Source organism: Cryptomeria japonica, chromosome 10, assembly GCF_030272615.1.
Source record: "Cryptomeria japonica chromosome 10, Sugi_1.0, whole genome shotgun sequence".
In the NCBI taxonomy this organism is placed as follows: domain Eukaryota; kingdom Viridiplantae; phylum Streptophyta; class Pinopsida; order Cupressales; family Cupressaceae; genus Cryptomeria; species Cryptomeria japonica.
Window position 1 is genome coordinate 608,044,564 of NC_081414.1, and position 21,569 is coordinate 608,066,132.

General features: G+C 34.3%; 1 protein-coding gene across 1 annotated transcript in view; it reads right to left on the reverse strand.

Moving 5' to 3' along the window:
* LOC131064331 (subtilisin-like protease SBT3.18) overlaps positions 1-19,417 on the reverse strand; it is a 31,392-nt gene extending 11,975 nt beyond the window's left edge. The window contains exon 1 of the mRNA XM_057998439.1: positions 19,125-19,417. Coding sequence (XP_057854422.1) covers positions 19,125-19,417 — 293 coding nt within the window. The remainder of the gene's footprint in view (positions 1-19,124) is intronic.
* Positions 19,418-21,569: the final 2,152 nt, after the last annotated feature.

Sequence of the window (21,569 nt, forward strand, 5' to 3'; positions counted from 1 at the left end):
GTGGGAACTGCAATGTCAGTTGAGGACAACAGGACAAAGATTTGGCATAAAAGGCTCAGACACATGAGAAAAAGAGGACTTGAATTCATGCTCAAAAAAGAACAACTTCCAGGTCTGAAATTCATTGATTTGGAGTTTTGTGAACATTTCCTTTACGAAAAAACAAAAGTGGGTCAGCTTCTTGAAGATCAGTTGTGACAAGAAGATGACACCTTTTGAGCTTGTTCACTTGGATGTCTTTGGACCTACTGAGGTAACCTCTATTGAATGTGCTAATTATTTTGTCACATTACTTAATGATTGTACTAGGAAGGTCTGGATATATATGCTGAATAGGAAATCTAAAGTGTTTAGTAAATTAAAAAAAATTAAAGTTTTAGTCGAGAATAAGTTTGGCCATAACATTAAATGTTTACAAATGGCTAATGGTGGTAAATTTTATTCATTAGAATTTGATAAACATTGTGTGGATAATGGTATTCATAGAATTAAAATTGTTCCTTTTACACCTCAAGAAAATGGTGAAGCAGAGAAGTTAAATAAAATGACTTTGGAGTGAGCTAGGTGTATGCTCTCTAATGCTGGTATGGGTAAAGAATTTTGGGCAAAATATAGTAATAATGTTGTGTATTTGATTAATCAAGCACCTTCATCTCAATTAAATTTTGATATTCTGGAGGAGAGGTGGATGGGAAAACAAATTTCTTATAACCATCTATGAGTGTTTGGTTGTGAAGAATTCGCTCTTGTTCTCAAGGATAAGCGAACTAAATTAGATCCTAAATCAAAACATTGTATCTTTGTTGGGTATGACGGGGATCAATATGAATTCTGGTTGTGGAATCCAGTTGCCAAAATGATACTTTGAAGCCGAGATATGGTGATCAATGAAAAATCATTTCCAATATTACAAAATCAGAACACACTAGTTACAAAGTATGTTCCTCTGTCACTCTTTGAGAATCATTGCTCACCAGTTCAAAATAATGGTATTTTGCAACCATCATCACATCAAGTGGAAGCTTCTTCAGTCATTACTATTTCTCCACCATCTCTTTTGTCATCTAGCAAAGTCAGAATACTACAGGATTTGATAGCCAGGCACCCTCTCATATAGTATGATCTAGGCCTAGCACAAGGCATATCATAGAGGTTTCACAACTTATCTCAGAGCCTACACGACTTAATACAACAACTCAATGGCTCATCTTAGAGCCCTTACATTCTCTACAAGGTCGTTCAATGGGGCCTGCCTTAAACCACACACACTAAGCAACATATTAAGTCTAGAGAATGTTAGTCAATTTTGAGTGTTTAACACTTGTAAGTCTAGAAGTGTATTCTTAGTGTGACCACATACATTAAGGAACATATTCAGCTTAGAAAATGTCAATCAACTCTAAGTCGGGCCTAGTTCATCTTGTGTCACTTTGGCAACGACTTAAACTACACATACTAAGTTTAGAGTTATAGGTTTAAAAGTGTTAAAATACTTAGAGTTGACTGACATTTTCTAAGCTTAATATGTTCCTTAATGTATGTGGTCACACTAAGAATACACTTCTAGATTTAAAAGTGTTAAACACTCAAAATTAACTAACATTCTCTAGACTTAATATGTTGCTTAGGGTGTGTGATTTAAGGTTGGCCATCACTTTATGGTGGTGAACATGCATTCAGTTGTTGTATATCGATATTGAGCCTAGAATAAGTATCAATGTCAGTGCGTGAAGCATCTACCCCAACCCATAAAGGCTTCTCTAAGACAAACAGTGGAACTTATATTTCAATCTTAGTCCCCACCGTTGAACGACCCAGCTTAAACATCACACACTAAGCCTTTGACTGCTTAGGTGGTAGTTGTGGGCCCATCGTCTCTTTCAAGGGTTGTCCCCATTTGTTTCTCTTCCGTTAACACTCAAATTCAAAAATTTCTCTTGCCTGAGTCTCAGTGGATGTCTATAAGTATTTGATGGTAGCGTATGGTCATTGTTATTTGTTTCCTAGCATCCTCCCCTCTGTCCCAAAATGGGAGCTCCTGCCATCACATGGAATCGATGAGAAGTGGGCCAAGCCGACTCAGCGGTGACTAGGCTATGTTGTAGGATATGCACAAAATATGTTTTCAAGCAAATGCGATTGGCAAGTACAAAGCCATACTCTGTAACCTCACAATCTATGTGAAAATGGGGACTTTGGATCATGGTATGGACATCTATTGCACTATAAATAATGAGAAACAAATTTGAAATATCAAAAAAAAAATTTCATATTTTTTTTAGTTTTTTCTACATGTTAGTAATTGGGCATTTTGAAGGCCTTCAGGGCATTTTCAGCTCTTGAAAATTTGGCCCGTCCTTTAGAACATTTTTGTAGGCATGTTCTTTTAGGACTTTGCAGACCTTTCCAATGAGTTAAACGACTTGCAATTTCAAGTCCCGAGTAAAAAGTTATGTCTAGTCAAAGTTAGGACAAAATTTGATATAGTTTTTTGAAAATTTCATAGTTTTGGATTTTATTATGTAATAAACAAATATGACTGTTGAGTTTCGATTCTCAAGGGGTTTTGGTGACCCTTGGAATCTCATGAATTGTTATATGTTGGATTTTTGAATTGAATGAATTACTTTTTGACCTGCTTCAATTCTGGTTTTACCTTGTTTGTGTAAACAAATCCACAATACCGCGAGTTCTCACTCAAGTGTTGTCATGCGAATCCATAATTCAGAACAATAAACAATAAAGATATTTTGCAAATGACATAGCTGAAACTGCCCTATAGAAATGTGTAAGCATAGACAAGGAATATACATGTTTGACAGAGTTTTTGGAATAAGATTTATGTAAAGAAAGCCCTTTATTTCTTTTAAACTCAGCTTTTAATTTTTTTCATTTTTGAGATCTGCAATATTAGAGGATACTTGTTTGTGCAATTATGTAATTATAAGATATTTTTTCAACTTACAAAATTCTCATATGTATAAAGAATCTAAATATAATTTGGTATTACTAATGTTGTATTTCAGTTTATTCGAGTGAAGAAAATAGATTGCTTGTTGCCCTTGGTTCATATACTCTTATATATGAAGAAGATTTCTATAATTCATACAAAAATAAATTTATATTGTTTAAAATATGTGTGATTTATTTTTTTAAATATATATTTTTATTGTAATTAAAAATTATATATATGATTATAAATATGTATTTAAAATATTCATTTTAGTTATTAATTAAATTTATATTTAAATGATATTATTGGAAGTTAAAATAATAGTTTATTAAAAAAAAAAAATTCAATATAAGAGGAAAATATTTTACACATATATGTATGCATGTTTATGTCTATGTACATTTATAGCTATGTAATGAGGCATATAACCATTTATCTATTAATTAATTATAGAAATATTGAAAGAAAAATACATTTACTTTAAAGCTACTAAATAAGCCTCTTAGATTATTATTTTTTGCAAGCAATCCAAAATAAAGGTTAAGTCTCTCACAAGAACTTGTCCTTTCTCAATTTTCTTTTTTAGGGACAAAGAGTTTTGAGAATATACATTTTTTTAATTATTTCATTTGTTGTTTGTATAGCTACGAACATACATTTTTGTTATCAATGCAAATATTTATCTAAAACTTGCTCATTCCTTATGAAAGATAATCAAGAAATTTCATGTTTTTCAATTCTATCAAAGGTTGTATGTAGTCTTTTATAGATTTTTTTGATATTTGAATAATACTTTTTATGTACAATCTATGTAAGTTCACTTTCAATCATATTTTGAATTCTTTTATTGTATTGAGTATTTACACTAAACTTTAAATCTACTTGGATTTATTCATGGTTTCAAGAAATTGGTGATCTATTGGGATGCTCCCTAATGACAAAAACAAATACATCTAATTAACACAGAAGACTTACTTGCATCCTAACTATTTTTTATATTTTGTGTGATTTTCACACTGGCATTGCTTTGAAAGAAGTAGACCACACTTGGACATAGTTTTTATTCTATTGGTATGCTCTTGTATTAATTGAAGTGTTAAAAATTATTTCATAGTGCTATAAAATGCACAAGTATAGATGAAAATTAGATAATCAAATTTTATGGGGAAAACGTATTATTCCCCAAATTGTACTATTGATGGTCCATTGATTGATTTATCTCCTTCTTTGAGTTGGTTGATTGTTTGACTGATAGCTCCATATCTCTAAACTATATGGAAAATTTGTTTAAATTTCCTAATGTAGAAGGATTCATCCCTTGTTAAATGTTAATCTGATTAACTTGCTAGGGAGGTTATTTTGGGCTACATCTCTTTGAAAGATGATGGCTCCTAACTACCTTTGTAGATCATAATGATGAATGAAGTAAAGTGCAATAGATTATAATGAAAAGAATAAAGAAAGACAACTAAATATGATTTTGATATACACAATATGTTGCATCATTCATATGTTACAATTGATTTGAATGTTTTATGGCCTATGTGTGAGGCATTACTAGTTTTCTTGCATGTCATGGTTTTATTTAGTTTAATGTCTATCTTATATAGTGTCTAGATGCTCTACATTTAATATCTTTCTTTCATTATTTAAATAAATATGTGGCTCCCTCTAACCTTATTCATCAATTAAAATAATATCTTTAGCAATATTTTTAGACTAATCACATAATTATATTTATCATAGAGAAGATTAAAAAGATAAATAATATTGTACTCTTGGAAAGGTGGTTAAAATTAGCATGGAAATAATTTATATTGGAAAACAAAAAAATGGTAGAGATTTAAAGGATGCTTGAAACTTTGATTTTGAAATAAAAAAAAAACTGGGGAACACATTTTTTTAGAAGTGAGGATGAAAGGGTAGACGATCAAGTTTGACAACTCGAATACTTGATAGAATCAACACTTAGCTATATTTTTAGCATGGTATAAATGTATTGTGTGGGAAAATTATGCTGGTAGGGGAATCTTTGACAAGTTGAAAACATACCAAAAATCCAAGAAAAACTCTAGACTATGGAATTTTATATTTAAGAAATTTTTTGGCCTTCTTAATTCACAAAGAGGATCAAAATCAATAAAAATGCAAAAAAAAACCCACACATGTTATTATTTGATTGGTTATAATTATGAGTTGAAAACCTAAGTAAACACAAGAGGAGGGACTAAACTAAAGAAAAAAAAATGACACAAAAATTTTGAGACCAAATAGGTATGATGCTCTATGCATAGTGAAATATGTAGAAATGATATTTTTGGAATTAATGTGTTAAAATATAAGCAACAAAACTTGATGAAGTTATAATCATCAGCTTTTTTGGAATCGATGGGCTTGTATGTGTTATGAACAAAGCATATGATAAAACATCATAAGATTTTTTATTCAACTGATGGGAAAGTTTGCATATTGTGAGCATTGGATTTTAATTTCTCTCACCAAATTTATAAAGTTATTTTATGAAAAGATTGGGATTATATTGGGCTATTTTTCCTAATGTCCCTTGTCTTTTTGCAAGTTGGAATATGAAGATCAAGATCCCCAAGTCAAGAATTTTATCAGGGATTTTTTTCTAGCTTTGTTGGTATGAAATGCTTGGCTAGAAAGGAATAGAAGAATCTTTCTTGATAAGGAAAGGGTTGTAGGTTCTATCTAGGACTATATAGAATCATCTATCAAGGAGTTGGAAGATGTCCATAGAGATGTCCAGTAGGATTTTCATTAAGGAGAAAAGCATTGGACTCATGTAAGTGGCCTAGATTGTGTTGTATTTAGGAAAGTAAGAGTATGCTTGCCCCCTCTAGCCCTAGTTCCTCTTGGGTGTCTCTTTAGGGTGGTTTATTTTGAAGATCACTAAACATCGAAATAACAGTTCATTACTATATTACTTGCTTACATTAGCATCTAGTGAATTATTTTCTCAATCACTTATTATCTTTAATCTTTTCTATGAAATCTTAAAACAATATTCTGCTACCTTGACTAAAAAAATTCAACCAACCAATTTTACTCTTATTTTCCTAAGTATTGGATTACACTTTTCAAAACTCACAATATATTTTTCATTGAACAAATTTCAAATGAATATTTTTATTTAAATTTCATGATTGTTTTAATGCATAACTCTTAATAATCTTTAACTACATATTTATTTTTTCAATTTCTCTCATACATGTCAAATTATATCTATTCTTAAACAATGTATACTTATATTACAAAATAATAATTCAAATATATTTTTATATTTTTTAATTTAAACAACTTTTAATCTTGAAAGAAAATTATAAATAATGAATTTTAAAATTAGAATACCAAATTTAGAATAACAATTTTTAATAATGATAGTTTATTTTAATTTTTAATTTTAATTAAAAAATAATTTTTAGTTTTCAGTCTAGCATCCAAATAAAGACACATCTTTTTATTAATAAATAAAACTAAATTCAAATAATAGTAAAACTTTGAACTCGAGCTTAATCTCACTTGTAAGCCCGATTTCTTTTTGGAAAAATATTTGAGCTTCAAGTTTTGTTTAATTGATCCTTCCATTTTCACTTCCAAAGCATAGGAAAGTTAATGAGTGAGTCTCATTGGCAGTGTCATCCCTATCAGCACCAAATAGAGAAGCCTCCATCTCCAACCGCCATTCTCCCTCCGCAATCACATTCTAGATCAGATCATAACAGTGTCCATGGAAAAAGACAGAAGCTATATGCTTCACGTCCCCTATCTACGCTTCCACAGTTTGCAAAAATGTGTACCGTAGCATTTTCAACTGTAATCCTCTACCATTACAATTTGAAGGCTGTCCATACTCGATTCCAGAGCTCACAATGTCAGCAATCATTTGGGTATCTCTTCTGCTTCAGATACCTTTTTGCAGAAACAAATTTCTTGTTTTATGTGATCAAAAGCATTCACCGGGTTTCTGCGCGGGAATAGTTTGGATTTGAAATTAAGGCGAGCACAATCTGAATTTGAACAGAAACAGAAACGGAATGGATGCTGATGAAAGAAACGGACCCACAGCTACCACATAAGCAGTCAATGTACCTTAGTGTGTGGTATTTAAGGGTGGCCGACGAACTACCAATTCCTTATGTGAACGCAGTCAGGGGGACTCGGTTGTTTGGCGTCTGTCCCATGCTTCACACGATGGCTCGCGTGCACAGGCTTCACGTCGTCTTGAGGGGTCCCGCCTAGACCAAGAGCCTTCCAGGCTTCGTTTCAAGTCACTATCACTCTTAACGACAATTCATTCACTCTAATACTTCCGATGCGTTCAAGTTCAATTTTGTTGATTTGATTCACGTTGAACGCTGACGCATCACCCATCAAGTTTAGTCAAATTAATCAAAGGGAATTATGAGCAAGCCAGCAGATATGATGGTTACCCATAACAGCATCTAATCCTATGTTAATCAGATTATTGCATACAAAACAATGGCCAGACACTGATTTGAAAGGCGTGCGGATAACCTGGAGCTCTCTTGACAAGGTTTTAACTCTCATTAGATTCCAACTGGAATTTTTTTTGATTACCCTGAAAATCAATTAAAATAAACATCTGGATAGCATTTTAGTATCTCAGCCGTTTCACTCCGTATGACAATTGAAGTATCGAATGAGACGGAAACCGGCTTGCTGGAGCTTTCGCTTGCATTTGACAATTCGTTTTTTTAGCGAAGCATCTTATAATATATTTGTCTATTTGATCTCTTGTCCCAATCTTACTCCACTAATCTGAAAACGAGCGCAAACGTTACGTCCATTTACAGGTTGGTGCTCTGGCACTTTATCTATCAAGGATCATTGCATACTGAAAGATACAAGGAAAAACTTGAACCTATCCATCCATAGGAGGGATATATTTATACGAAATTATAGGTAAAACTTAATTCAAGGAAGCAAACAATCAATGAATGGTACTATTGAATTCTAAATCTGGACTTCACTTTCAATTCAATCTTTTAATTATACTAAATTTCTACAAAAATATTAGAAATTTTAATTGAACTTTAATATTTACTTAAAAAAAAAAATTAATATTATAATTTATTGGATTTAATTTCATGATTTAGTATATGTATGGTCAACGTATATATGATATGAGCCTCTAATACCAATAAAGTGCTAAAGGTAATTCAAGATGTCTAGCCTGTCAACACAAAGATGAAGAAAAAACTAATGAAAGTTGTGAAGCTAATAAAAGATCGGACTTGATTAAAATGGTGATTGTATTTAACGTTTATTATAAAGTCCACGCAAGCAATTAGATTGTAAAGCTTTGAATTAGTACCAATTGTAATGATGAATAAGGTAATATAACAATTGATTTTATATTATTTATATTTGGAGATACTTTACAAATATTTCTATAGCTTTCTATAACCACAATACTATCTAGCTCATTGTGAACATCAATATTAGATATTAATTATAGTAGTCAATAATGGAAAACTAAGAGACATCACATAGACCAACACACTAACCCTTATTAATATAAATATTATATATTAACAATAGAAAACTAAAAATCACTATATAATTTGGCATTATATCTCACTTTTAAGAATTCCAATCACAGTCTATTTAAATTGGTTGATTATAATAACACTAAAACTGTAAACTTCCTATGGTGAGGAATGGGAATAGGAGGAGTGCTAGTGTTTCAGTGGGAGGAGAAGATACCAAGGAAGCAGATGAAAGAGACGGTGATGGCGAGGATTATAGCAATGGGAGGTTGGTTGTTCTTACCCTGTCTTCGAGTGGGGCTTTAGCCGTGGGAATGATTAGATCTCGGTTGGCAAATTCCCTTCTTTCCTATAGTATAGACCCATTGTGGGTTGTGTGTGTTGGATTGGTTGTCGGCGACCCTGTATCTCCTTGCTTTGCTACGTATGGGTGTTTTTTTTCTCTATATGCCATGTTTAGGTGTTGGGGTTTTCTTCTGTGGTCGCCTTTGTGGAATAGGGGTCCTTCTCTACCATGTGCTATGCTTTGGGTTGTGATAAGTTTTACTTCAGGTTCATGTTTGCTGGAACCTTGGTGTGTTGTGTGGTTAACCTAGTCTAAGTTGCCTTGCCTCAAAGTTTTTCTGGGCTCTATGGGTTTTTGGTAGGGAAGTTGTCCCCTTCCTTACCATGGGCAAAGTGTTCTTCGAGAACTTGTTCTAGATATTACCCTTTCATATGCAGCTCTGTTTATGGAATGGCTTTTGTGGACAGTCATAGGTTGTCTAAGGTGTCCTCATGAACTCTTTGGGCTGCTCTCCTAGATGTCAATTGGTTCCTGGCCTTGTTAGGCGTCAGATTCGAAGGGTTTGGTATGGAAGAAGAGTTTGACTCCCATATTATGTGTGTTGGCTTCATTTAGTACAATCTTTGTGCTTTCAATGATAAAGTCTTCTGGATAGAGGCTGTGAGTTCTTGGCCTCACCATTATGTGATGGGATATGAGGTTTTTAATCCTCTTTTGGTTTTGAGGAATCTTATTTGGGCTTGGGGTTGTTGGTGCTTGTTTTGTCTCTGGTGGGGTTCCTCATGCTTTAACCAGCGCTCCATTCTAGGTCTCCTATTGAGGTGGAGTTTGATTTTGTGTGGGTTGACATAGGTCTTTGGGGTTGTGGGGTCTAAGCATTTTTTTGAGGAAGATGGTGTTCCTAGCAGAGTTTATTTCTTATGTTTTTTTAGTTGTGGGTTGGAAGTGGTTGAGTATTGAGGGCTTTGCACCCTTGTTACCTGCTCCTGATGTGGCTTCCAACTATTTCTAAGGGTGGTCGTCTTCTTCTTGGGACCATGTTTTTGACCTCGCTAACTTTCATCCTCTGGTGTTTCCTCTTGAGGGACAGTCCATGGCTCAAAGTGGTTTATCAGATGATTCCTCTAGCATAAGTTTTCTAGATGCCTCCAAGTCTTTGTGGTCCTTGTTGGATATCATCCTTCAAGGTAGTCTTTGTAGTAAGTGGTATCAAGAAGCCTTTAAAAATCAGCTAGTGGTTTTCAATTCCCTTGGCTCCTTTATTGGCAATGTAAGGAGATATTTTAAGATGATGGTTTGAGTTTTTTCCCTGAACCCCTTTGTTTTGATTTAGATTTTTTGTTGTGTCAATAACCTTGTTCTCATAAGTTTGACGCACCAGTCTTTTCTTCTTTCCAAAAAGGGTTATGTCCTTTTTTAATCATGGTGATCTTACTTCTTGTGAGTTCCCCCTTTGTGTTCCTTCTAACGATTTTGTAAAGGTTTGGGGCTCTCCTAGTTTAATCTATTGAAAACACTAGAAATGTAAACCATTTATCTTACCTAAAAATTGAATCCTTGACTACAATAAACATGTGCATAATTTAACTCAATATCAACCTTCACTAATTGGAAGGATTAGAAATTTTTTATTTTCATGATCTAGGGTATGTGCAGGATCATGGTGTGCCAAAACAGGCCCTTAAGTGGCAATGAAATTTTAGAAAATCAGAGTTATGCAACTTGACATGAAAATTTGAATAAGTTATGAGCATTATTTTTAAAATATCTAAGAAGAGAATCTATATAAAATTGAATGTAGTTTCTAAGCTACGAGTTGTTTTTCTGAAAAAATAAATCCTATTTAATGAAAATTTCAAATTTCAATGCAGTGGTACTAAACTTTCAGGAAAAAGATAAGAAGTAGGTGTATGTCTGACCACAATAACCACAATCAAATAATAATATTTTTTAATAAGATTTATAATATAAGTATTAGACTCATGTCTGGATGTGACACATATTTTTTTATATTTTTTTATAAAGCAAAAAATTATTTATGAATTTTTTACTACAACTTTTCACAAATTCAGAAACTCCAACATCTGAGCACCTTAACTTGGCCAAAACCATATGAATTCATTTTTTTTAATTTTTCCCTATAGTAGATGAATCATAGGATGTGGGGCATATTTCGGATTCAAAAAATGTTATGCTGTTGAAAGTTATGAGTGTTTTTCAATCAGTCTACAAATTAGGGGGGAGAGAGAGAGAGAGAGAGAGAGAGAGAGAGAGAGAGAGAGAGAGAGAGAGAGAGAGAGAGAGAGAGAGAGAGAGAGAGAGAGAGAGAGAGAGATTAGGGGAGAGAGAGAGAGGGGGGAGAGATAGAGAGATTAGGAGAGGGAGAGAGAGATTAGAGGGGAGAGAGAGAGGGGGGGAAGCAAGAGAGAGATATTAGGGGAGAGGGAGGGATAAAGGGAGCGAAGAGAGAGAGAGGGAGGGGGAAGGGGTAATATTGTGTCCTATGACCCCTTATAACACCATATGACCCCTTAGGTGTAAATTTTTTGTAAACAGTATTGGCGCTGCTTTTTATATTATAATAATGGTTCACCTTGCCACCTTATGACACACTATGACCAATTAGGACACCATATGGTGTCGTTAAGGGTCATATGGTGTCCTAAGGGATCATGGGGTACCATATGACCCCTAAGGACAACATATGACCCTTTATGACACCATATTGGGTCGTTATGGGTCTTATGGTGTCCTAAGGGGTCATATTGTGTCTTATGACCCCATAGGACACCATATGACCCCTTACGACACCAAATTGTGTTGTTATGGGTCATATTATGTTCTAAGGGGTCATATTGTGTCATATGAGCCCTTAAGACACCATATGACCCCTGAGGACACAATATAACCCTTTACAACAATATACGATGTTGTTATGGGTCATATGACCCCTTATGACACCATATGGTGTCGTTAGGGGTCATATGATGTCCTACGGGGTCATAGAATACCATATGACCCCTAAGGACAATATATGACACCATATTGGGTTTTTATGGGTCCTATGGTGTCTTAAGGGGTCATATTGTGTCTCAAGGGGTCATATGGTGTCTTAAGGGGTCATATGACACAATATAACCCATAACGACACCAAATTATGTCGTTATGGGTCATATTGTGTCATATGATCCCTTAAGACACCATATGACCCCTTGAGACACAATATGACCCTTTACGACACTATACGGTGTTGTTGTGGGTCATATTGTGTCTAACAAAGTCATATTGGGTCCTATGTCCCCTTAAGACAACATATGATGCCTTACGACACAAAATTGTGTTGTTATGGGTCATATTGTGTCCTGAGGGGTCATATCATGTCATATGACCCCTTAAGACACCATATGACACCTAAGGACACAATATGACCCCTTATGACACTATATTAGGTCATTATGGGTCCTAAGGGGTCATATGACTAGTCTCCCCTAATATCTCTCTCTCTCTCTCCCCCTCTCCCCTAATCTTTCTCTCTCTCTCCCTTTCCCCTAATATCTCTCTCCCTCTCCCCTAATCTCTCTCTCTCTTTCCCCCCTAATCTCTCTCTCTCTCTCTCTCTCTCTCGCCCCCTCTCCCCTAATATTTCTCTCTCTCCCTTTCCCCTAATCTCTCTCTCTCTCTCTCTCTCTCTCTCTCTCTCTCTCTCTCTCTCTCTCTCTCCCTCTCCCCTAATCTCTCTCCCCTTCCTCGTCCCCCCTCTCTTCCCTAATCTCTCTCTCTCTCCCCCTCTCTCCTAATCTCTCTCTCTCTCTCTCTCTCTCTCTCTCTAAAATATGAGTACTCAAATCGGATATTTGATTATATCAGATATCTGATTTCTGCCACTGCCATTAATGTGGCAACAAAAAAAAATGGCGGCAATGGGAATTATTTTTGGAACCCCAAATTTATGCATTAAAATCTGATATCCGATTATATCGGATATCTAATTTCTTTAAAAAAAAAAAGAGCCTTGTGGGCCATTTTGTGGAGTAAATTTTGTAAACCTTCACACACTATGTCAAGTGAATGTATTGCCATTCAGAAATGACAATATCTACCATCATCTTCAACCATGCAGAGAATGCAGTGAAAAATGAAGTGAGAAGAGCTTTAATCAATATGCGTCTTTCTTCAAAGTTATCCTTGTAGACATTGCAAAGAAACTGGTAAGTTTCATAATTAGACAATCTTGTACGTCTTAAAAATGTTTCAAATGATCTATTTATAATTTGACAAAATAATCTCTATTAAGTGTTATAATTTGTATCTTGTAGCACATTCATTTCACATAAAAAGGTTGCTTATTTTGGTCTTCATTTATACACAGGCATTGCTCTACGTAAGGTTTTCTCTTAGGATATGAGGATGTTTGATGTAGAGAAGTGGGATGTTGTATTTGTATATGGATGTGAATTGATGTAGCTTTGTTATGATGATATACAATGTCCATGAGCAAACTGGTTTAGTTATATTGATGATATACAATGTATCTATATGTGAGTACATTGGTGTAGTTGTATTGATAATGATGAAAAATCATGTTTGCATATTCGTTCATGGATGTCACATGAAAGTGTAATCGTAATTATGTGTATACAATACATGGAAATATAAATGATCAATATGTGTCTGTAGTGTATTGCTTGTTTATCTATATTTTTTCATTGAACGAGTCTGACGATTTTTTCATCTACTAAAAAAATGTTACCCTAATAAAACTATAGGGATTCATTAAAAACCAAGATAGGCTTTTGTAGGGACCCCTCTCGTGGCCCTGTAGGTTCAAACAGATCATTTGCAAGTGCCATATATTATGAGTTAGGGCCCGTCAAAGTTTTACAATTTTTAGCACTTAGGGCACTCAAGGGACGATGGCGGTAGGGTATGACCCCGAGTGTTTGACCGAGTGGGGGGGGGGGGGCAGAAATAGGAGCATGCATAGGGTAAGAATTCCTAACTAGACATGTCAGAACCAATGGTTCCTGATCACAATGAGAAAAATGAGAAATTAGTCATGCGACAATATTTGATTGAATGAGATTGACAATATTTTCATCAACTAAAAAAACACTTCCCTAATAAAATTGTAGTGAATTTTGAAAAACTGAGATAGACTTTTGTAGGGACCCCTCTCATGGTCACATAGGTTCAAACAGATCATTCGTAGGTGCCATGGTTTCTGAGTTAGGGTCAAACAAAGTTTGAAAATTTTTAGCACTTAAGGCACTCAAGGGACGATGTCGGTGGGGTATGACCCCAAGCGTTCGACCGAGTGGGGAGGAAAAATAGGAGAATGCATAGGGTAATAATGCCTAATTGGACATGTTGGAACCGATGGTTCATGACCATGATGAGAAAAATGAGAAATTGGTCACGCGACAACATTTGATTGAATAAGACTAACGATTTTTTCACCAATTGAAAAAAAAATTCCCTAATAAAATCATAGGGAATATTGAAACACCAAGATAGGCTTTTGTAGGGACACCTATTGTGGCCTCATAGGTGCCACAGATTCCGAGTTAGGGCCCGTCAAAGTTTGGCAATTTTTAGCACTTAGGGTGCTCAAGGGACAATGCCAATAGGGTATGACCTCGAGTGTTTGACCGAGTAGGGGGGGGAATAAGAGAATGCATAGGGAAATAATGCCTAACTGGACATGTCAGAACTGATGGTTCGTGATCACGATGAGAAAAATGAGAAATTGGCCATGTGACAACATTTGATTGAATAAGATTGATGAACTTTTCACCAACTGAAAAAATGTTGCCGTAATTAAACCATAGGGAATCTTGAAAAAACAAGATAGGATTTTGTAGGGACCCCTCTTGTGGCCCCATAGGTTCAAACAGATCTTTTGTAGGTACCGCAAATTTTGATTTAGGGCCTATCAGAGTTTGACAATTTTTAGCACTTAGGACGCTTAAGGGACGACGTGAGTAGGGTATGAACCTGAGCATTCGACCGAGTGTGGGGGGGAGGGGGGGAATAGGAGCATCCATAGGGTAAGAATGGCTAAATAGACTTGTCAGAACTGATGGTTTGTGATGATGATGAGAAAAATGAAAAATTGGCCACGCGACAACATTTGATTGAATGAGTGATGATTTTTTCACCAACTGAAAAAAAGCTACCCTAATTAAACCGTATGAAATATTGAATTGTATTGTTCATTAAATAACCATTATTAACCATTGTTAATTATTGGATTGAAGATTAAAGTTTAAAATGATAACACCATGCACACATTAGAAACAATTTATATGATCAAATATCTTTTATATATATGAAAATGTCAAATGATTACAGGTCTATGTCCATACACAAATATGGCATAAACACCAACTCAAATAAAATGTATGTCTATATACTTGAATGTATGTCCATATCAAAATCGATCCTCTTCACTGCACTACTCGGCTCTGAAGTCCATCATGCACAAGAAAAATTAAACCATGATTAAGGTTATTTAACATAAAAATGAACTATAATTGAACTCTTCTTCTTCTTCTTCTTCTTCTTCTTCTTCTTCTTCTTCTTCTTCTTATTCTTCTTCTTCTTCTTCTTTCTAGATGTGTATAATCATTTTAAGTTATTTAAGCTATTCATTCAATCATATTTGCATTCAATTACCTTTCCCTTGTCTCTAGATGCACTACCAGATCCCAAACTGCACAGCCCCACACTCACGCTACTTGTGCCCTACAAGAGTAAAATAAGATATGCATGCAAGTTACTACATAATGTAATTAATGTCAATCTAAATGATGAGCATGCATGTATAATAAAATACAAACAACTAGGTGCAATAATATATGTACTATAAAGTTATCAAGGCCAAATGAAATGGCCATCAAGGTGCCCTCCTAGATTTGCGTCAACTCCTCCTCTGTCATCAACTATTAAATAGACCATGTAAATAAACATTAGTACTTAATATTATCTAGATTATAAATATTCATTTAAAATATAAAATGAATTATGAAAATACAAATCTTACCACTACATCATCAACGTATGATGAAGGTGCCTCCTCGCCTCTAGCATGTGAGGACTCTCTAGGGTATCCTCCAGTCCGTGTTATAACATCTGGTGCATCGTGCATCTCATGCACCTCATAATCTGTAGTGTGTGCAGGAGGATCAACAGGTTGTCCAATTGGACCCAAGCGTAGGTTCCCACACATGACACAACTATGGGGCACGCAAATGTGTGGAGCCAAGGAGGACATGTTAGTGCCACCGGATGCACTGCTACCATAAAGAGAAGGATGAGCTATTGTCCCATCCTGAGAAACTAAAAGGATACTGAAAGAGTGAATAGCCGATATGGTTCGTGACACCACCTCACAGATGATATCTTGATGTTGCACTAGAGGTGGGGGATCAATAGGAGGTGGGGGGACATATGGGCCTTGGACTACTCTGACTATCGTAGGTCTATCTTGGAGCATACCTAAACCTACACCTTGGAAAGGATGGATGTCAAAGTAGTTCACATGTTTTCCTAAAACAAACTCAGCATACAATTTTCTGATGAAGTAGAAGGGGACATCAATATTTTAGTTGGGTGGTTTATCAAAAACCATCCACCAATAATCCCAATTTTTTTTTTCACAATATCATCATTTGTGCATCATTTAATAGAAAGTTTTTTTTTTCGGGCTCTACGGGTTGACTAATGTGGGGATTCACAAACAATGCGGCAATATCGGCTTTAAATATCTCGAGATCCTTGATCTACTTATAGGACAAGCCATCTGCATATTTTTCCCTCATAGAATCTCACCACAAAAGAGCGGCATTGAGCTCCTCAGTGCTGATTTCTATACTCTTTATGGTGGACGCAAGGGGATCAAACATTGGATTCAAGCGAGGGATCCTATGATAGACATCTGCAATCCCCCTCAATTGGTTCAAATTTTGTGCAATTAAACCCTGAATTGAGGGGGGGTTTGGCAAATGAGGGTTTTGTGTAGGAGGGCTTGGTTGTTGCGGTTGTGGTTGATCAATGCTTTCACTATCATCCCCCATTTTAAACCTAATTGAATGTAAACAATTGAATTTAGTTAACAAATTTGAATAATTTTGAATTTGATTTTTAAAAACCTAGTTTTCATGAAAAAAACATATTTTGAATGAAAAAACAAATAAATATTTTTAAAAATGCAAAAATTTGAATGAAAATGATGAAAAACAATAAAAGTCCTACCTTTTATTGGATTTTTTTGCAAATTTGGGTCACAAAATTGGATATCGGGTCCAACTAGATATCAGATTTTCTTGAATTCGTGTAGCCTTTGGGTAAAAAATAACCCACGAGCTATCACAGACCTCTTTTATTGTCTGAGAAAAATCGGATATCTGATAATATCCGATTTTTATAGTTAAATTATTTTAAAATAACAATATATTATATAATATAATATTATATAATACATAATATATAATATATTATTATATTATATTATATAATATATTATTATATTATATTATATAATATATTATTATATTATATTATATAATATATAATTTATTTTTTAATTTAAAATTACTTATAAAACTCAGATATCCGATTTGCCTAGGTGTTTACCATCCCAAGGTGTACTGACACCCAGACCAAGCAAAAACTCAACATGGATTTTTTGCATTTTTAGGCAGGTGGAAAAGGCTATTTTTTTGACATCGCCAATTTTTGGCCCCCCATGATCCTGCACTAACCCTCTACAATTCCAAGAATGTAGCTTAATTAAAAGATGTTATATTATTCTTCTCAATTCAAGAGATACACTTGCAACTCATATGAAGATATAGTAGCTGAGAGTGGAGAATAGTGCCAAACAATAAAATCCTTAAAGTAGTTAGAGCTAAAACATTTTATATGAAATTTTAAACAACCACAAATGCTCATGAAATGAAATAGTGACCATTTTTATCATAATGGTAAAACTTACATATATTGCTTTCATTTATGTTTGAACTTGTTTTATGTATATATGTATTGATATTTTGTTGGGATTTTTGTGTTACTATAGGTCTTTACAATGATAACTGATTTGGATAAATGTTTTGAATCTCATTATATGGCTTGACTAGGCCCCATTATACCTTTGATTCATGATCATGAAATTTCTTCTAGCTTTGTAGATTCCATGTCTTATATGAAATTTAAATAGTTTTCATGATAGCCTAATTTATTGCCAAATAATGACCTTTGAATCCCTAAGAATTTTTTTGGTTATAATGTTTACTTATAAAGGCTACAACCATATTACTTAAGTTAATCATTTATACGGATACACTGAATGATTACTAATATTTTTATTTTAAACATTATCTATAGATGCATGTGAATATTATATTTTAAAGTAAACTCCAGAGACACATAAAACTAATCTAGACAATGATGTGTTTGATTAAGGAAAAAATAAGTTTTGAAGGGACCCCAAAACCCTGAGTACAAAGAGCTACAAATAAAAAATACATAGCCAACAAACATCTCAATCACAAAAAAAAAAATAAGAAGATAGAGGTCTAAAATATTGAGGAAACAAAAGAAAATATAAAACCTAACATATTATATTGAGGGCTTCAACAACCTTAGCTTCCATTTAATCCAAATTTAGAGCAATGTTCAACAAATCTTGCATTTCAAACTTTTCTTGCTCCATACTCTTCTTGAGATGTTCATAGGTTCAAGTTAATTGATCTCCACCATCATCCTTAATCTTCTTACCCTTCTCACCTAGGTTGAGATCAATTACAATGTTACCCCAAGACTTCAAAGACTACACAATTTGCCAATGATTTAGAAGAGGTTTAACCTGTTATGTACTGGTTTAAATGGTTCTATAGCTCATGTTAACCAGATTGGTGAGGTTATCATCAATTCTCTTCATCTTGGCTTCAAGAACCCCCATCCTACCTCCATAGTCTATCTTCAAGAGAGCAACATCTTTAACCACGTTTTCTAGGATAGAGAGCATTTTGTTTTTTTTCCTCATTAAAGATCACATTATCAACATGAGCCTGAGAGGTAGGTCGACCATCACCCTGATCCAAAGCCCACTTTTCTTTTGTTGGAGCACATATTGACATTAATGTGATTCATTTACAAAAACAACCATTTGGAAATCCTAAACTAGTACACTGTGACATCCCTAGAAATACCCAGAAGATAGGGGGGATTTTCAAGGTCACTCCCAAGGAAAGGGGAGTCCTTTTGTAAATTCATAGGAAAGGGAGGATGATTAATTATCTCCTCATCAGCACAATTATACAATGGAGGGGAATGAGTCGCTCCAATGCACCCTTCCCCTTCACCCATCAAATTCTCCCCTTCACCCATAAAATTTTCCCCTTTCAAATTATGGTTATCACCAGCCTCCTCAGCATCTGACTCTTCATAATCATGCACAACCTTCTTCCTTTTAACAAATATTTCTTTAACATACCTAAGAAGGGGATTCTCTTTTTTCTGCTCCTCCAAGACATACTTCATGTTATGTTCTAAGGAAGTACCACGTTCTATTTCCTGATCCCCATCCTCTAAGTCATCATTCCCCTCCCATGTATCTATCTCCATATCCTCCTTAGACTCCATGTTCATAGAGTGCGAAGGGGGAGAACCTAGATTTTTGATAAGCTAATTTGACTATTGAAGTTGTCATTTATGTTTACTCACACACATGACTTTTTTTTCTTAGAAAATAGAGGATCTCTCTTCTTTCATTGTTTCTTCTTTTATTTTCTTTATTTGATATGAGGTGTAATATTTGGTTTCCCCTTGTTAATTATTTTTATTTGTCAATTTTTTGTCATCTTGGAATAACAATAATGAAATATATAAAAATCTAACCTTTCTTATAAATAGGCGTTGTATTGGGTTTAATATATCACTCTTCTATGACTTTTGAAGTATATCATCTTGAAATTATAGTAAATTTTTTTTGAAAAATATTACACATAGCATGGGATATAATCTAACCCCAAACTACCATTACATCTACATTAATGATAGTTTTCATGCATATATGCTTGTGTGATGGTGAAAAATGGGATCGGGTAGTTTAGGACCTAACCCCACTTTCCTTTACACATTGGAATACAAAAGAGCCTAAGGAGATGATTTACTTTGACTAATTCTTGCAAGAGAGAGAGAGAGAGAGATAGAGTCAAGGAATCTCTTTAGAGTTTATATTCATTTGCTTCTTATGAAGAGGAGATATGCAAAATGTAGTGATATGATTAACTAAGCTAGAGAGATGACCTAAAGTATTGAGATGAACAAAAATATAGAAAAATGCAAAACTGAAACTAAGACACAAAGTATAGGAATGCAATCAAATTTAGATGTACACATGTCACCAAAAATTGAGCCAAAATGAGCCAAACCAAGGTGTTGGGCGCCTTGGTCCCTGATACCTAACTAAGCTAAACTTCTATAAACTAAAAAATGAGACTTTGTATTGCTGAACTAACACTGAAAACCTGAGAAATCAAAGGACTAGAGAATTGGGCACCTTGGTCCTATAAGACAAAGAGTTTCTTATGGATAGATAGTTCTGCACCTATGTGTTTTATCCTTCCCAAATATCGTTCATCCATTGGATCTTTGTACTTGCGCCTGCAACTTGGAAAATAGTGTTTGGGTGGCTATATAGGGTTTTGCCTTAGTCAAACCCCTTGTTTTGGTGTTTTCCACCTCTGCAAATAGCAAATGTAAAGTTGAAAAGTGTGTTCAAGAATCTTATGTGTGTATAAGATCCTAAATGTGCTAACATTGAAGAATTAGAGTTCTATCCTATGTTATGAGCATAAAACCCTAAATGAATGTAAATGAGAATTCTTCAAATCACAAATGCAACAATGGATCTAAAACAATAATTTAGATCTGAAAATAAGTGTTATGAAACTCATATAAAGATATGAAAATAACATGAAACCATACCAAACCCTCAGGAAGAGGTACACACCAATCGACAATTGGTTATCTACTATTATTCTTCAATATCTTCAAAGCTTCAATTGATGATGAAAATGGTTGATGAAGACTTGATAATGCTTTATTTTCTGATTGAAGACTTCATAAGAGGCTCCTTCAATTGATTGTAGATGGATCCTACAAATGAGGAAAGGAAATGTTATATGTATAAAACCCTAACTTTGTTTCTGATCATAGGCCAACCTAAAAATGATATAATTTCACACCAAGTTGGATTTAAACATTATAATACCGCCAAAACATGATCCCAAAATTTAGGGAGAAAAAGTTGTGACCATGGTGAATCACCATGGCCTGATCAACATTTTTCCAAATTTTTAGGGATGTGAGGTATCATGATTATAAATTCAACCCTAGGTGGATGAGATGATTCAAGGTGTTTAGATATGAAAAATTGAGCATTGAAAGTTGAATTAATAAAATAAAAAAGGGACACACTTAAAATTAAGGGCCCAATTTTATGATGTGTAGAGGGATGAAAGGGGACTTTATATTTAATTAAATGGATTGATTAAATTCTTAAAGAGAATTTAAAATGCAACATGCAACACATGAAGGCATGTGCTAACCTAAGCGTGGAATTGTACCACCCAATTAAGGGTGTACAATTTATGATGCTACAACTTGCATTTCAGTTTTGTTTTTGGTTATTTTCACCACTTTAGTTTCATGTCACTTCACATTCTTGACCTTTAACAAATTCCATTCTTTCTTTCCTCATGAATAAATTTATTCTCTTGTCACGGTGAGA